We start from the raw sequence: 12,348 nt of genomic DNA on the forward strand, positions 1-12,348 counted from the left end.
AAATCTGCACCCCAAAATCTGCACCCCAAAATCCCCCCATCACCTTCCCCCCTCCTCACCTGTCCCTCACACCTGTCCCCCAAACCGCCCCACACACCTGCACCCCAACACCTGCACCCCAAATCTCACCTGCACCCCAAAATCCCCCCATCACCTGCCCCCCCAAAACCTGCACCCAAAATCGCCCCCCTCACCTGTCCCCCCTCACCTGTCCCTCACACACTGTCCCCCCAAACCGCCCCCCAAACCCTCCCCCGCACACCTGCACCCCAACACCTGCACCCCCCCCACACCTGCCCCCCCCAGCCCTGCCCCCCATCACCTGCCCCCCAAAATCCGCCCCCCAAATCCGCCCCCCGCCCCCCCGGACCCGCGGTCCCTCCGGCCGGGCCCGCTCACCTGCCGGCCCGAGCGGAGCCGAACGGAGCCGAACCGGCCCGAACGGAGCCGAACCGGCCCGAACGGAGCCGAACCGGCCCGAACGAGCGCGAGCGGAGCCGAATCGGCCCGAACGGAGCCGAACCGGCCCGAGCTACCCCGAGAGTCCCCGAGCGGAGCCGAACGGAGCCGAACCGGTCCGAACCGGCCCGAGGGAGGACGGGAAGAGCCGATGGGAGCCGAGAGAGGCCGAGCGGGGCCGGCAGGTGCCGAGGGGGCTTCGGCTCCGCCCACCGGCGGCGGGGGGAGGGGGCTGCGGGGGGATTTGGGGGGCTGTGGGGGGATTTTGGGGTCGTTTTGGGGGGATATGGGGGATTTTGGGGGTCCTTTTGGGGGGATTTTGGGGGGGTCTAGGGGGATTATTGGGGGATTTTGGGGGTCCTTTTGGGGGGATTTTTGGGGGGGTCTAGGGGGATTATTGGGGGGATTTTGGGGGTCCTTTTGGGGGGATATGGGGGGTCTAGGGGGGATTATTGGGGGGATTTTGGGGGTCCTTTTGGGGGATTTTGGGGAGTTTTGGGGGGGTCTAGGGGGATTATTGGGGGGATTATGGGGGGTCCTTTTGGGGGGATATGGGGGGTCTGTGGGGGGATTGTGGGGGGTTTATAGGGGGGACTATGGGGGGTCTATAGGGGATTATTGGGGGTCCTTTTGGGGGATTTTGGGGATTTTGGGGGGTTTAGGGGATTGTGGGGGTTTATAGGGGGGACTATGAGGGGTTTATAGGGGGATTATGGGGGGTCCTTTTGGGGGGATTTTTGGGGGGGTCTAGGGGGATTATTGGGTGGATTTTGGGGGTCGTTTTGGGGGGATATGAGGGGTCTGTGGGGGGATTGTGGGGGGTTTATAGGGGATTATGGGGGGTCCTTTTGGGGGGATTTGGGGATTTTGGGGGTTTAGGGGGATTGTGGGGGGTTTATAGGGGGGACTATGGGGGGACAATGAGGGGATTTATTGGGGGTCCTTTTGGGGGATTTTGGGGTTTTGGGGAGGTCTAGGGGGGATTATTGGGGGATTTTGGGGTCCTTTTGGGGGGATTTTTGGGGGGTTTTGGGGGGGTTTAGGGGGATTGTGGGGGGCTTATAAGGGGCGACTATGGGGGGATATGGGGGGATTATTGGGGGTCCTTTTGGGGAATTTTTGGGGGGTCTAGGGGGATTATTGGGGGGATTTTGGGGTCCTTTTGGGGGATTTTTGGGGGGTCTAGGGGGATTATTGGGTGGATTTTGGGGGTCCTTTTGGGGGGGCTTTTTGGGGGGTTTTGGGGGGGTTTAGGGGGATTGTGGGGGCTTATAGGGGCGACTATGGGGGGGATATGGGGGGATTATGGGGGTCCTTTTGGGGGAATTTTTGGGGGGTCTAGGGGGGATTATTGGGGGGATTTTGGGGGTCCTTTTGGGGGGATTTTTGGGGGGTCTAGGGGGGATATTGGGTGGATTTTGGGGTCCTTGTGGGGGGATTTTTGGGGGGTTTTGGGGGGGTTTAGGGGGGGATTGTGGGGGGGCTTTAGGGGCGACTATGGGGGGGATATGGGGGGGATTATGGTGGGTCCTTTTGGCGGGAATTTTGGGGGTCTAGGGGGGATTATTGGGGGGGATCCTGTGGGGGGGGTATGGGGAGGATTGTGGGGGGTTTATTAGGGGGGACTATGAGGGGGCTATAGGGGCATTATGGGGGGGTCCTTTGGGGGGATTTAATGGGGGGTCCTTTTGGGGGGATTTTGGGGAGTTTTGGGGAAGTCTAGGGGGGATTATTGAGTGGATTTTGGGGGACTTTTTGGGGGGATATGGGGGGGTCTGTAGGGGGGATTGTGGGGGGCTTATAGGGGGAACTATGGGGGCTCTATAGGGGGATTATGGGGGGTCCTTTTGGGGGGTTTTTGGGGGTTTTGGGGGGTCTAGGGGGGATTATTGGGGGGATTTTGGGGGACTTTTTGGGGGGATATGGGGGGGCTGTGGGGGGATTGTGGGGGGCTTATAGGGGGGACTATGGGGGCTCCATAGGGGATTATTGGGGGGTCCTTTTGGGGGGTTTTGGGTGATTATTGGGGGGATTATGGGGGTCCTTTTGGGGGAATTTTGGGGGGTTTTGGGGGGGTCTAGGGGGGATTATTGGGGGGATATGGGGGGTTTATGGGGGGCACTATGGGGGGTCTATAGGGGAATTTTGGGGGGTCCTTTTGGGGGGATTTGGGGGGGTTTTGGGGGGTCTAGGGGGGATTATTGGGGGCCATATGGGGGGTTTATGGGGGGCACTATAGGGGAATTATGGGGGGTTTATGGGGCATTATTGGGGGGACTATGGGGGTCTATGGGGGGAATTTTGGGGGGTTTATGGGGGGCACTATGGGGGGTCTGTAGGGGATTTATGGGGGGTCCTTTTGGGGGGATTTTGGGGGGATTTTGGGGGAGTCTAGGGGGGATTATTGGGGGGGGATATGGGGGGTTTATGGGGGGAATTATGGGGGGACTATGAGGGGTCTAAAGGGGAATTATGGGGGGGTTTATTTGGGGTCCTTTTGGGGGGATTTTGGGGTGTCTTGGGGGATTATTGGGGGGATTATGGGGGGTCCTTTTGGGGGGATATGGGGGGGTCTGTAGGGGAATTGTGGGGGGTTTATGGGGGGTCTGTGGGGGATTATTGGGGGGATATGGGGGGTCTGTAGGGGATTTTGGGGGGGTCCTTTTGGGGGGATTTGGGGGGTTTTGGGGGATTATTGGGGGCCATATGGGGGGTTTATGGGGGGCACTATGGGGGGTCTATAGGGGAATCATGGGGGGGTCCTTTTGGGGGGATTTTGGGGGGGTCTAGGGGGGATTATTGGGGGGTCTATAGGGGGTCCGTGGGGGGTTTATGGGGTCTGAGGGGGGATTATGGGAAGGAGATTATTGGGGGGGCTATGGGGGAACTAGGGGGCGTGGCCCAAAGGAAGGGGTGTGTCCTTAACAGGGGGGCGTGTCCCCAAAGGAGGGGGCGTGTCCCCAAAAGAAGGGGCGTGTCCCCAGAGAAGGGGGCGTGTCCCCAAAGGAAGGGGCGTGTCCTCAAATATGTGGCATGTCCTCAGTGAAGGGGGCGTGTCTCCAAAGAGGGGGCGTGTCCCCAAAAAAGAGGACATGTCCCCAAAAAGGGGGTGTGTCCTCACAGAAGGGGCGTGTCCCCAAGGGAGGGGTCGTGTTCTCAAATGGGCGTGTCCCCAAAGGAGGGGGCGTGTCCCCAAAAGAGGGGCGTGTCCCCAAGAGGGGCGTGTCCTCAAAGGGGGCGTGTCCCTAAATGGGGGGTGTGTCCTAAAAGAAGGGGGTGTGTCCTCAAAGAGGGGACATGTCCCCAAAAGGGGCGTGTCCAAAAAGGGGCGTGTCCCCAAAGGAGGGGGCGTGTCCTCAAAGGAGAGGCGTGTCCCCAAAAGGGGGTGTGTCCTCAAGGGCTGTGTCCTCAAAGAAGGGCGTGCCCTTAAAGGAGGGGGCGTGTCCCAAATAAAGGGGCGTGTCCAAAAGGGTGTGTGTCCCCAAAGGAAGGGGCGTGTCCTTAAAAGAGGGACGTGTCCCTAAAGGAGGGGGCGTGGCCTCAAAGAGGGGGCGTGTCCCAAAAAGGGGTGTGTCCTTAAAGGAGGGGGCGTGTCCCTAAATAAAGAAGTGTGTCCTCAAATAAGGGGCGTGTCCTCCAAGGGGGTGTGTTCCCAAAGAAGGGGCGTGTCCCCAAAGAAGGGGCGTGTCCCCAGAGGGGGCGTGTCCACAAGGGGGTGCGTGTCCACAAGGAGGGGGCGTGTTCCCAAAAAGGGGGCGTGTTCCCAAATGAGGGGGCGTGTCCTCAAACAAGGGGGCGTGTCCTAAATGAGAGGGCGTGTCACCAAATGAGGGGGCGTGTCCCTAAATAAAGGGGCGTGTCCCCCAAAAAGGGGCGTGTCCCCAGAGGAGGTGTGTCCTCAAAGGAGGTGGTGTGTCCCAAAAAGGGGCGTGTCCTCAAAGAAGGGGGCGTGTCCCCCAAAAGGGGGCGTGTTCCCGAATGAGGGGGCGTGTCCCAAAAAGGGGTGTGGCCTCAAAGAAGGGGGCGTGACCTCAAATAAGGGGCGTGTCCCCCAAAGGGGGTGTGTTTTCAAAGGGGGCGTGTCCCCAAAAAGAGGGGGCGTGTCCCCCCAAAGGGGGCGTGTCCTCAAAAGAGGGGGCATGTCCTTAAAATTGGGCATGTCCCCAAAAAGGGGCGTGTCCTCAGAGGGGGGCGTGTCCCCAAAAGGGGCGTGTCCTTAAAGGAGGGGGCGTGTCCCTAAATTAAGGAGTGTGTCCTCAAATAAGGGGCGTGTCCTCAAAGGGGGTGTGTCCCTAAATGAGGGGGCGTATCCCTAAATAAAGGGGCGTGTCCCCAAAGAAGGGGCGTGACTCCAGAGGGGGCGTGTCCCCAAATGAGGGGGCGTGTCCTCAAACAATGGGGAGTGTCCTCAAATAAGGGGCGTGTCCTAAATGAAGGGGCGTGTCACCAAAAGAGGGGGCGTGTCCTCAAAAGAGGGGGCATGTCCTTAAAATGGGGCGTGTCCCCAAAAAGGGGCGTGTCCCCAAAGGAGGGGGCGTGTCCTCAAAGAAGGGGGTGCGTCCACAAAGAAGGGGCGTGTCCCCAGAGGGGGCGTGTCCCCAAAGGAAGGGGCGTGTCCTCAAGGAGGGGGCGTGTCCTAAAAGAAGGGGCGTGTCCCCCCAAAGGGGGCGTGGCCCTAAATAAAGGGGAGTGTCCCCAAAGGAGGGAGCGGGTCCTTAAAGGAGGGGGTGTGTCCCCCAAAGGGGGCGTGTCCTCAAATAAAGGGCATGTCCCCAAAGGAGGGGCGTGCCCTTATAAGAGGGGGCGTGTCCCTAAATAAAGGGGCTTGTCCCCAAAGGGGCGTGTCCCCAAAGGAGGGGCGTGTCCCCAAAGGAGGGGCGTGTCCTCAAATAAGGGGTGTGTCCCCAAAGAAGGGGCGTGCCCTTAAAGGAGGGGGCGTGTCCCTAAATAAAGAGGCGTGTCCCTAAATGAGGGGGCGTGTCCTAAAAGAAGAGGCGTGTCCTCAAACAAGGGGGCGTGTCCAAAAAAGGGGGCGTGTCCTTAAAAAGGGTGTGTTCCCCAAAAGGGGGCGTGTCCCCAAAAGGGGGTGTGTCCACAAATGAGGGGGCGTGTCCTCAAAAGAGGGCGTGTCCTCAGAGAGGGGGCGTGTCCTAGAAAGGGGCGTGTCCTTAAAGGGGGCGTGTCCCTAAATAAAGGAGTGTGCCCCTAAATAAAGGGGTGTGTCCTCAAATAAGGGGCGTGTCCCTAAATGAGGGGGCGTGTCCCCAAAGAAGGGGCGTGTTCCCAAAGGAGGGGGCGTGTCCTAAAAGAAGGGGGTGCGTCCACAAAGAAGGGGCGTGTCCCCAGAGGGGGCGTGTCCCCAAAGGAAGGGGCGTGTCCTCAAGGAGGGGGCGTGTCCTAAAAGAAGGGGCGTGTCTCCCAAAGGGGGCGTGTCCTCAAAAGGGGGCGTGGCCCTAAATAAAGGGGAGTGTCCCCAAAGGAGGGAGCGGATCCTTAAAGGTGGGGGTGTGTCCCCCAAAGGGGGCGTGTCCTCAAAGAAGGGGCGTGTTCTCAAAGAAGGGGCGTGTCCTCAAAAGGGGGCGTGTCCTCAAAAGGGGGCGTGTCCTCAAAGAAGGGGCGTGTCCTCAAAGGGGCGTGTCCTCAAATAAGGTGTGTGTCCCCCAAAAGGAGGCGTGTCCCCAAAGGAGGGGACATGTCCTCAAATAAGGGGCGTGTCCCCAAAAGGGGGTGTGTCCTCAAAAGGGGGCGTGTCCTCAAAGAAGGGGCGTGTCCTCAAAGAAGGGGCGTGTCCCCAAATAAGGGACGTGTCCCCCAAAAGGAGGCGTGTCCCCAAAAGGGGGGTGTGTCCTCAAAAGGGGGCGTGTCCTCAAAGAAGGGGCGTGTCCTCAAAAGGGCGTGTCCCCAAATAAGGGACGTGTCCCTCCAAAGGGGGCGTGTCCCCCAAAAGGGGGCGTGTCTTCCCAAAGGGGGCGTGTCCTCAAAGGAGGGGGCGTGTCCTCAAAGAAGGGGCGTGGCCAACTCCTCTCTCCTGCAGGAGACTCCTCCGGGCCACCAGGGGGCGCTGTCGTCACGCGAGGGGGGCGTGTCCACCAAAGGGCCACGCCCACCCCTCCTTGCACACTCAGCCCCTCCCCCACCCCTTGCACGCTCACTTTGCACACTCGGAGGGGGCGGGGCTTGAGAGGGGGAGAGGGGGCGGGGCTTCCTCGCTGTTTAATATTCGCAAAGAAAACTCCGGAACCTCGCTCGTTCATTCGTTCATTAATTACTGAATTAATTAATTACCCCGTAATTACACCCGAGCCGCTGCGCGGGGGGGGGGGGAGGGGAAGGGGGAGGGGCGAGGAGGAGGTGGGGGAGGGGCAGCTCGGCAGCGTTTTGGGGGGAGGGGTTTTAAGGTTTTTTTTGTGTTTTTTGTTTTTTTTCCTTTCTCTATGGGTGGGGGGAGGGGGTTGGAGGGGGGGTGGGGGAGGGGCGTTGGCGGGGGGAGGGGAGGAGGGGCGGGGGAGGGGCGTGGCTCCGCTCCCGCCCCTCCCCCCCTTCCCCCTTTCATTCGCTTTCCGCGGGTCACAGTGAATCGGGGGTGCGCCCCTCCCCCACCCTGGGGGGGGGGGATTTTGGGGTGGGGGGAGGGGTTCGGAGGGAGGGGTGGGGGGAGGGGCGCTGGAAGACATTCGAGTGGGGGGTCGTTGCCTGGGGGGGGGGAGGGGGTGTTTTTTTGGGGGGTGGGGGGAGGGGCGACGACCCTGAGAGAGCCCTTTGAGAGCCCGGCCTGGCCGGGGGGAGGGGCCCGTGAGCATGCGGGGCACGGGCGGGGGTGGGGGAGGGGCGGGGGGGGTGAGGGGGGGGAGGGGCGGCGGGCACGCGCGTGTGCAAAAAGTGTTTGGGGGGGAGGGGGAGGGGCGGGCGCGGCCGGGCGCGCGCGCGGAGGGAGGGGTGGGGGAGGGGCGGCGGGCACGCGCGTGTGCAAAAGTGTGGGGGGGGTGAGAGGGGGGGGTGAGAGGGGTGTGTGGGGGGAGGGGCGAGTGTGTGAAAGGCGAGTGTGCAAGGAGGGGGTGAGTGTGTAACGAGTGTGCAAGGAGGGGGCAAGTGTGTGATGAGTGTGCAAGGGGTGAGTGTGTAACGAGTGTGCAAGGAGAAGGTGAGAGTGTAACGAGTGTGCAAGGGGTGGGGCTGAGTGTGCAAGGGGTGTGGCTGAGTGTGTGATGAGTGTGCAAGGAGGGGGTGAGTGTGTGACGAGTGTGCAAGGGGTGAGTGTGTGATGAGTGTGCAAGGGGTGGGGCTGAATGTGTAACAAGTGTGCAAGGGGTGGGGCTGAGTGTGTGACGAGTGTGGAAGGGGAGGGGCTGAGTGTGTAACAAGTGTGCAAGGAGGGGGTGAGTGTGTAATGAGTGTGCAAGGAGGGGGGGCGAGTGTGTGATGAGTGTGCAAGGAGGGGGTGAGTGTGTAACGAGTGTGCAAGGGGTGGGGCTGAGTGTGCAAGGGGGTGTGGCTAAGTGTGCGACGAGTGTGCAAGGGGTGGGGTTGAGAGTGTAACGAGTGTGCAAGGAGGGGGGTGAGTGTGTGATGAGTGTGCAAGGGGGTGGGGCTGAGGGAGTGGCAAGTGTGCAAGGGGATGGGGCTGAGTGTGTGAAAGGCGAGTGTGCAAGGGGATGGGCGAGTGCGTGATGAGTGTGCAAGGGGGTGGGGCAGAGTGTGTAACGAGTGTGCAAGGAGGGGGTGAGTGTGTGAAAGGCGAGTGTGCAAGGAGGGGGGCGAGTGCGTGACGGGTGTGCCGAGAGAAGGCCGAGTGTGTAACGAGTGTGCAAGGAGAGGGCCGAGGGCACACGCGTGGGCGTGCAAGGCCAAGCCGTGAGCGTTCAAGGCTGTGAGTGTGCAAGGGGGGGCACGAGGAAGGGGGGGGGCAGCGACGCCACCTTGCACACGCGCGTGCCCCGGGGGTGGGGGGGAAGCCCTCAGCCCCACGCCCGCGCCTTTGCACGCCCGCTCACACCCCCGCCTCCCCTTGCACACTCAGGGGCTCCCGTTGCACGCCCGGCGCCTCTTGCACGCCCGGCTCCTGCGGCGCCTTCGCCTCCCCTTGCACGCCCGCTGCCTCTTGCACGCTCAGCAGCTCCGCTTGCACGCCCGGCTCCCACTGCACGCTCGCGTCCTGCCCTTGCACGCTCAGCTCCGCTTGCACGCCCATCTCCACGTCCCACCGCACGCTCGGGGCCGCTTGCACGCTCAGCTCCGCCTCCCGTTGCACGCTCGGCTGCCATTGCACGCCCGGCTCCTGTTGCACGCTCAGCTCCCGTTGCACGCTCAGCTCCATGTCCTGCGGCACGCTCGGCTCCCATTGCACGCCCGGCTCCTGTTGCACGTTCAGCTCCCGTTGCACACTCGGCTCCCATTGCACGCTCATCTCCCGTTGCACGCTCAGCTCCGCCTCCCGTTGCACGCCCGGCTCCCATTGCACGCCCGGCTCCCGTTGCACGCTCAGCTCCTGTTGCACACTCGGCTCCCATGACACGCCCGGCTCTCGTTGCACGCTCAGCTCCCGTTGCACACTCGGCTCCCATTGCACGCCCGGCTCCCGTTGCACGCCCGGCTCCCATTGCACGCCCAGCTCCAGCTGCCGCCGCACGCTCAGCTCCTGTTGCACGCTCAGCTTCCTCTGGATCTCCACCTCCCGTTGCACGCTCAGCTCCTGTTGCACGCTCAGCCTCCTCTGCGCCTCCAGCTCCCGTTGCACGCTCAGCTTCCGTGGCACGCTCAGATCCCGCCGGGCTCCCATGTCCATCTCCTGTTGCACACTCAGCTCCCGTTGCACGCTCGTGTCCCAGCGGATGCCCACGTCCACGTCCCGGCGCCCGCTGTCCACGTCCCGTTGCACACTCAGCTCCCGCCGCACGCCCCGGCGCGCGCCCCAGAGCCCACCCGCGCCCCCCGCATCTCCTTGCACACTCGGATCTCCTTGCACACTCGGATCTCGGGGCACGCCTGGATCCCGTGGAACACCTGGATCCCGTCACATTCCCATGTCCGGATCCCTTTGCACACTCAGATCCCGTGGCACACTCGGATCCCTTTGCACACCTGGATCCCGTCACATTCCCATGTCCGGATCCCTTTGCACACTCGGATCCCGTGGAACACCTGGATCCTGTGGAACACCTGGATCCCTTTGCACACTCGGATCCTGTGGCACACTCAGACCCTGTGGCACACTCAGACCCTGTGGCACACTCGGATCCCGTGGAACACCCGGATCCCGTGGAACATCTGGATCCCTTTGCACACCTGGATCCCTTTGCACACTCGGATCCTGTGGCACACTCAGACCCTGTGGCACACTCGGATCCCGTCACATTCCCATGTCCGGATCCCCTTGCACACTCGGATCTCGGGCACACTCGGATCCTGTGGCACACCCGGATCCCTTTGCACACCTGGATCCCATCACATTCCCATGTCCAGATCCCCTTGCACACTCAGATCCCGTGGCACGCCCGGATCTCGGGGCACACCTGGATCCCTTTGCACACTCGGATCCTGTGGCACACTCAGATCCCGTGGAACACCTGGATCCCGTCACATTCCCACGTCCAGATCCCCTTGCACACTCGGATCTCGGGGCACACTCAGATCCTGTGGCACACCTGGATCCCTTTGCACACTCGGATCCTGTGGCACACCTGGATCCCATCATATTCCCATGTCCAGATCCCCTTGCACACTCGGATCCCGTGGCACGCCCGGATCTCGGGGCACACTCAGATCCCATGGCACACCCGGATCCCTTTGCACACTCGGATCCCACCACATTCCCATGTCCAGATCCCATGGCACACCTGGATCCCATGGCACACCTGGATCCTGTAGCACACTCGGATCCTGTGGCACACTCGGATCCTGTTGCACACTCAGATCCCATCACATTCCCATGTCCAGGTCCCACTGAATCCCCACATCTGGATCCCCTTGCACACTCGGATCTCTTTGCACACTCGGATCTCGGGGCACACTCGGATCCTGTGGCACACCCGGATCCCTTTGCACACCTGGATCCCATCACATTCCCATGTCCAGATCCCCTTGCACACTCAGATCCCGTGGCACGCCCGGATCTCGGGGCACACCTGGATCCCTTTGCACACTCGGATCCTGTGGCACACTCAGATCCCGTGGAACACCTGGATCCCGTCACATTCCCACGTCCAGATCCCCTTGCACACTCGGATCTCGGGGCACACTCAGATCCTGTGGCACACCTGGATCCCTTTGCACACTCGGATCCTGTGGCACACCTGGATCCCATCATATTCCCATGTCCAGATCCCCTTGCACACTCGGATCCCGTGGCACGCCCGGATCTCGGGGCACACTCAGATCCCATGGCACACCCGGATCCCTTTGCACACTCGGATCCCACCACATTCCCATGTCCAGATCCCATGGCACACCTGGATCCCATGGCACACCTGGATCCTGTAGCACACTCGGATCCTGTGGCACACTCGGATCCTGTTGCACACTCAGATCCCATCACATTCCCATGTCCAGGTCCCACTGAATCCCCACATCTGGATCCCCTTGCACACTCGGATCTCTTTGCACACTCGGATCCCGTGGCACACTCAGATCCTATGGCACACTCGGATCCCCTTGCACACTCGGATCTTGTGGCACTCCTGGATCCCCTTGCACACCTGGATCCCCTTGCACACCTGGATCCCGTGGCACACTCGGATCCCACCACATTCCCGTGTCCAGATCCCCTTGCACACTCGGATCCCCTTGCACATTCGGATCCTGTTGCACACCTGGACCCCGCTGCATGCCCATGTCCAGATCCCATTGCACACTCGGATCCCGTTACACACTTGGATCCTCTTGCACACTCGGATCCCCTTGCACACCTGGATCCCGTGGCACACCTGGATCCCCTTGCACACTCAGATCCCATCACATTCCCATGTCCAGGTCCCGTTGCACACTCGGATCCCGTTGCACACTCAGATCCCATTGCAGCCCCGTATCTGGATCCCGTTGCACACCTGGATCCCCTTGCACACTCGGACCCTGTTGCACACTGAGATCCCCTTGCACACCGAGATCTCTTTGCACACCTGGATCCTGTTACACACTCAGATCCCATTGCACACCCGGATCCCATTTCACACCTGGATCCCGTTGCACACTCGGATCCCGTTACACACTTGGATCCTCTTGCCCACTCAGATCTCTTTGCACACCTGGATCCCATTTCACACCTGGATCCCATTTCACACCTGGATCCCGTTGCACACTCAGATCCCGTTGCACACCGAGATCTCTTTGCACACTCACACCCTATTGCACACTCGCCTCCCCCCTCTCCCCCTCTATCCCCCACACCTGGGGGTCTCTCCCCGATACCTGGGGGTCTCTCCCGGGTACCTGGGGGTCTCTCCCCGATACCTGGGGGTCTCTCCCCGATACCTGGGGGTCTCTCCCCGGTACTTGGGGGTCTCAGCCCGGTACTTGGGGGTCTCTCCCGGGTACCTGGGGGTCTCTCCTCGGTACCTGAAGGTCTGACCCCGGTACCTGACGGCGTCACCCCCACACCTGGGGGTCTCACCCCCACACCTGGGGGTCTCACCCCGGTACCCGGAGCTCTCCCCCCGGCACCCACCGCCCCCTCCCCTCCCTCCGCCCCTCCTGGCGGCGCCTCCATCACCTCTCGAGGAAGAGGCGGAGGGCGCGGTCGATGTTCATGCGGTGCCCGACGCGGGTGACGCCCAGGTCGATGTAATCCTCCTTGGTCAGCGCCGGCAGGTGCGTCCCGTCGATCTCGTTGTGCAGGAAGCGCGCGCGGTGCTCGCCCAGGTTCAGCGACTCCAGCCAGTCGGCCACGTCGAACTTGCA

At 61.7% G+C, this 12,348-nt stretch overlaps 1 protein-coding gene across 1 annotated transcript in view; it reads right to left on the reverse strand.

The window, feature by feature from the left end:
* Nucleotides 1–12,156: 12,156 nt before the first annotated feature.
* The window catches only part of LOC131573969 (SH3 and multiple ankyrin repeat domains protein 1-like), a 41,271-nt gene continuing 41,079 nt past the window's right edge, over nt 12,157–12,348 (reverse strand). The window contains 1 exon segment of the mRNA XM_058828321.1: nt 12,157–12,342. Within this exon segment, the coding sequence (XP_058684304.1) occupies nt 12,157–12,342 (186 nt within the window).

Source organism: Poecile atricapillus, assembly GCF_030490865.1.
Source record: "Poecile atricapillus isolate bPoeAtr1 chromosome 30 unlocalized genomic scaffold, bPoeAtr1.hap1 SUPER_30_unloc_1, whole genome shotgun sequence".
In the NCBI taxonomy this organism is placed as follows: Eukaryota; Metazoa; Chordata; class Aves; order Passeriformes; family Paridae; genus Poecile; species Poecile atricapillus.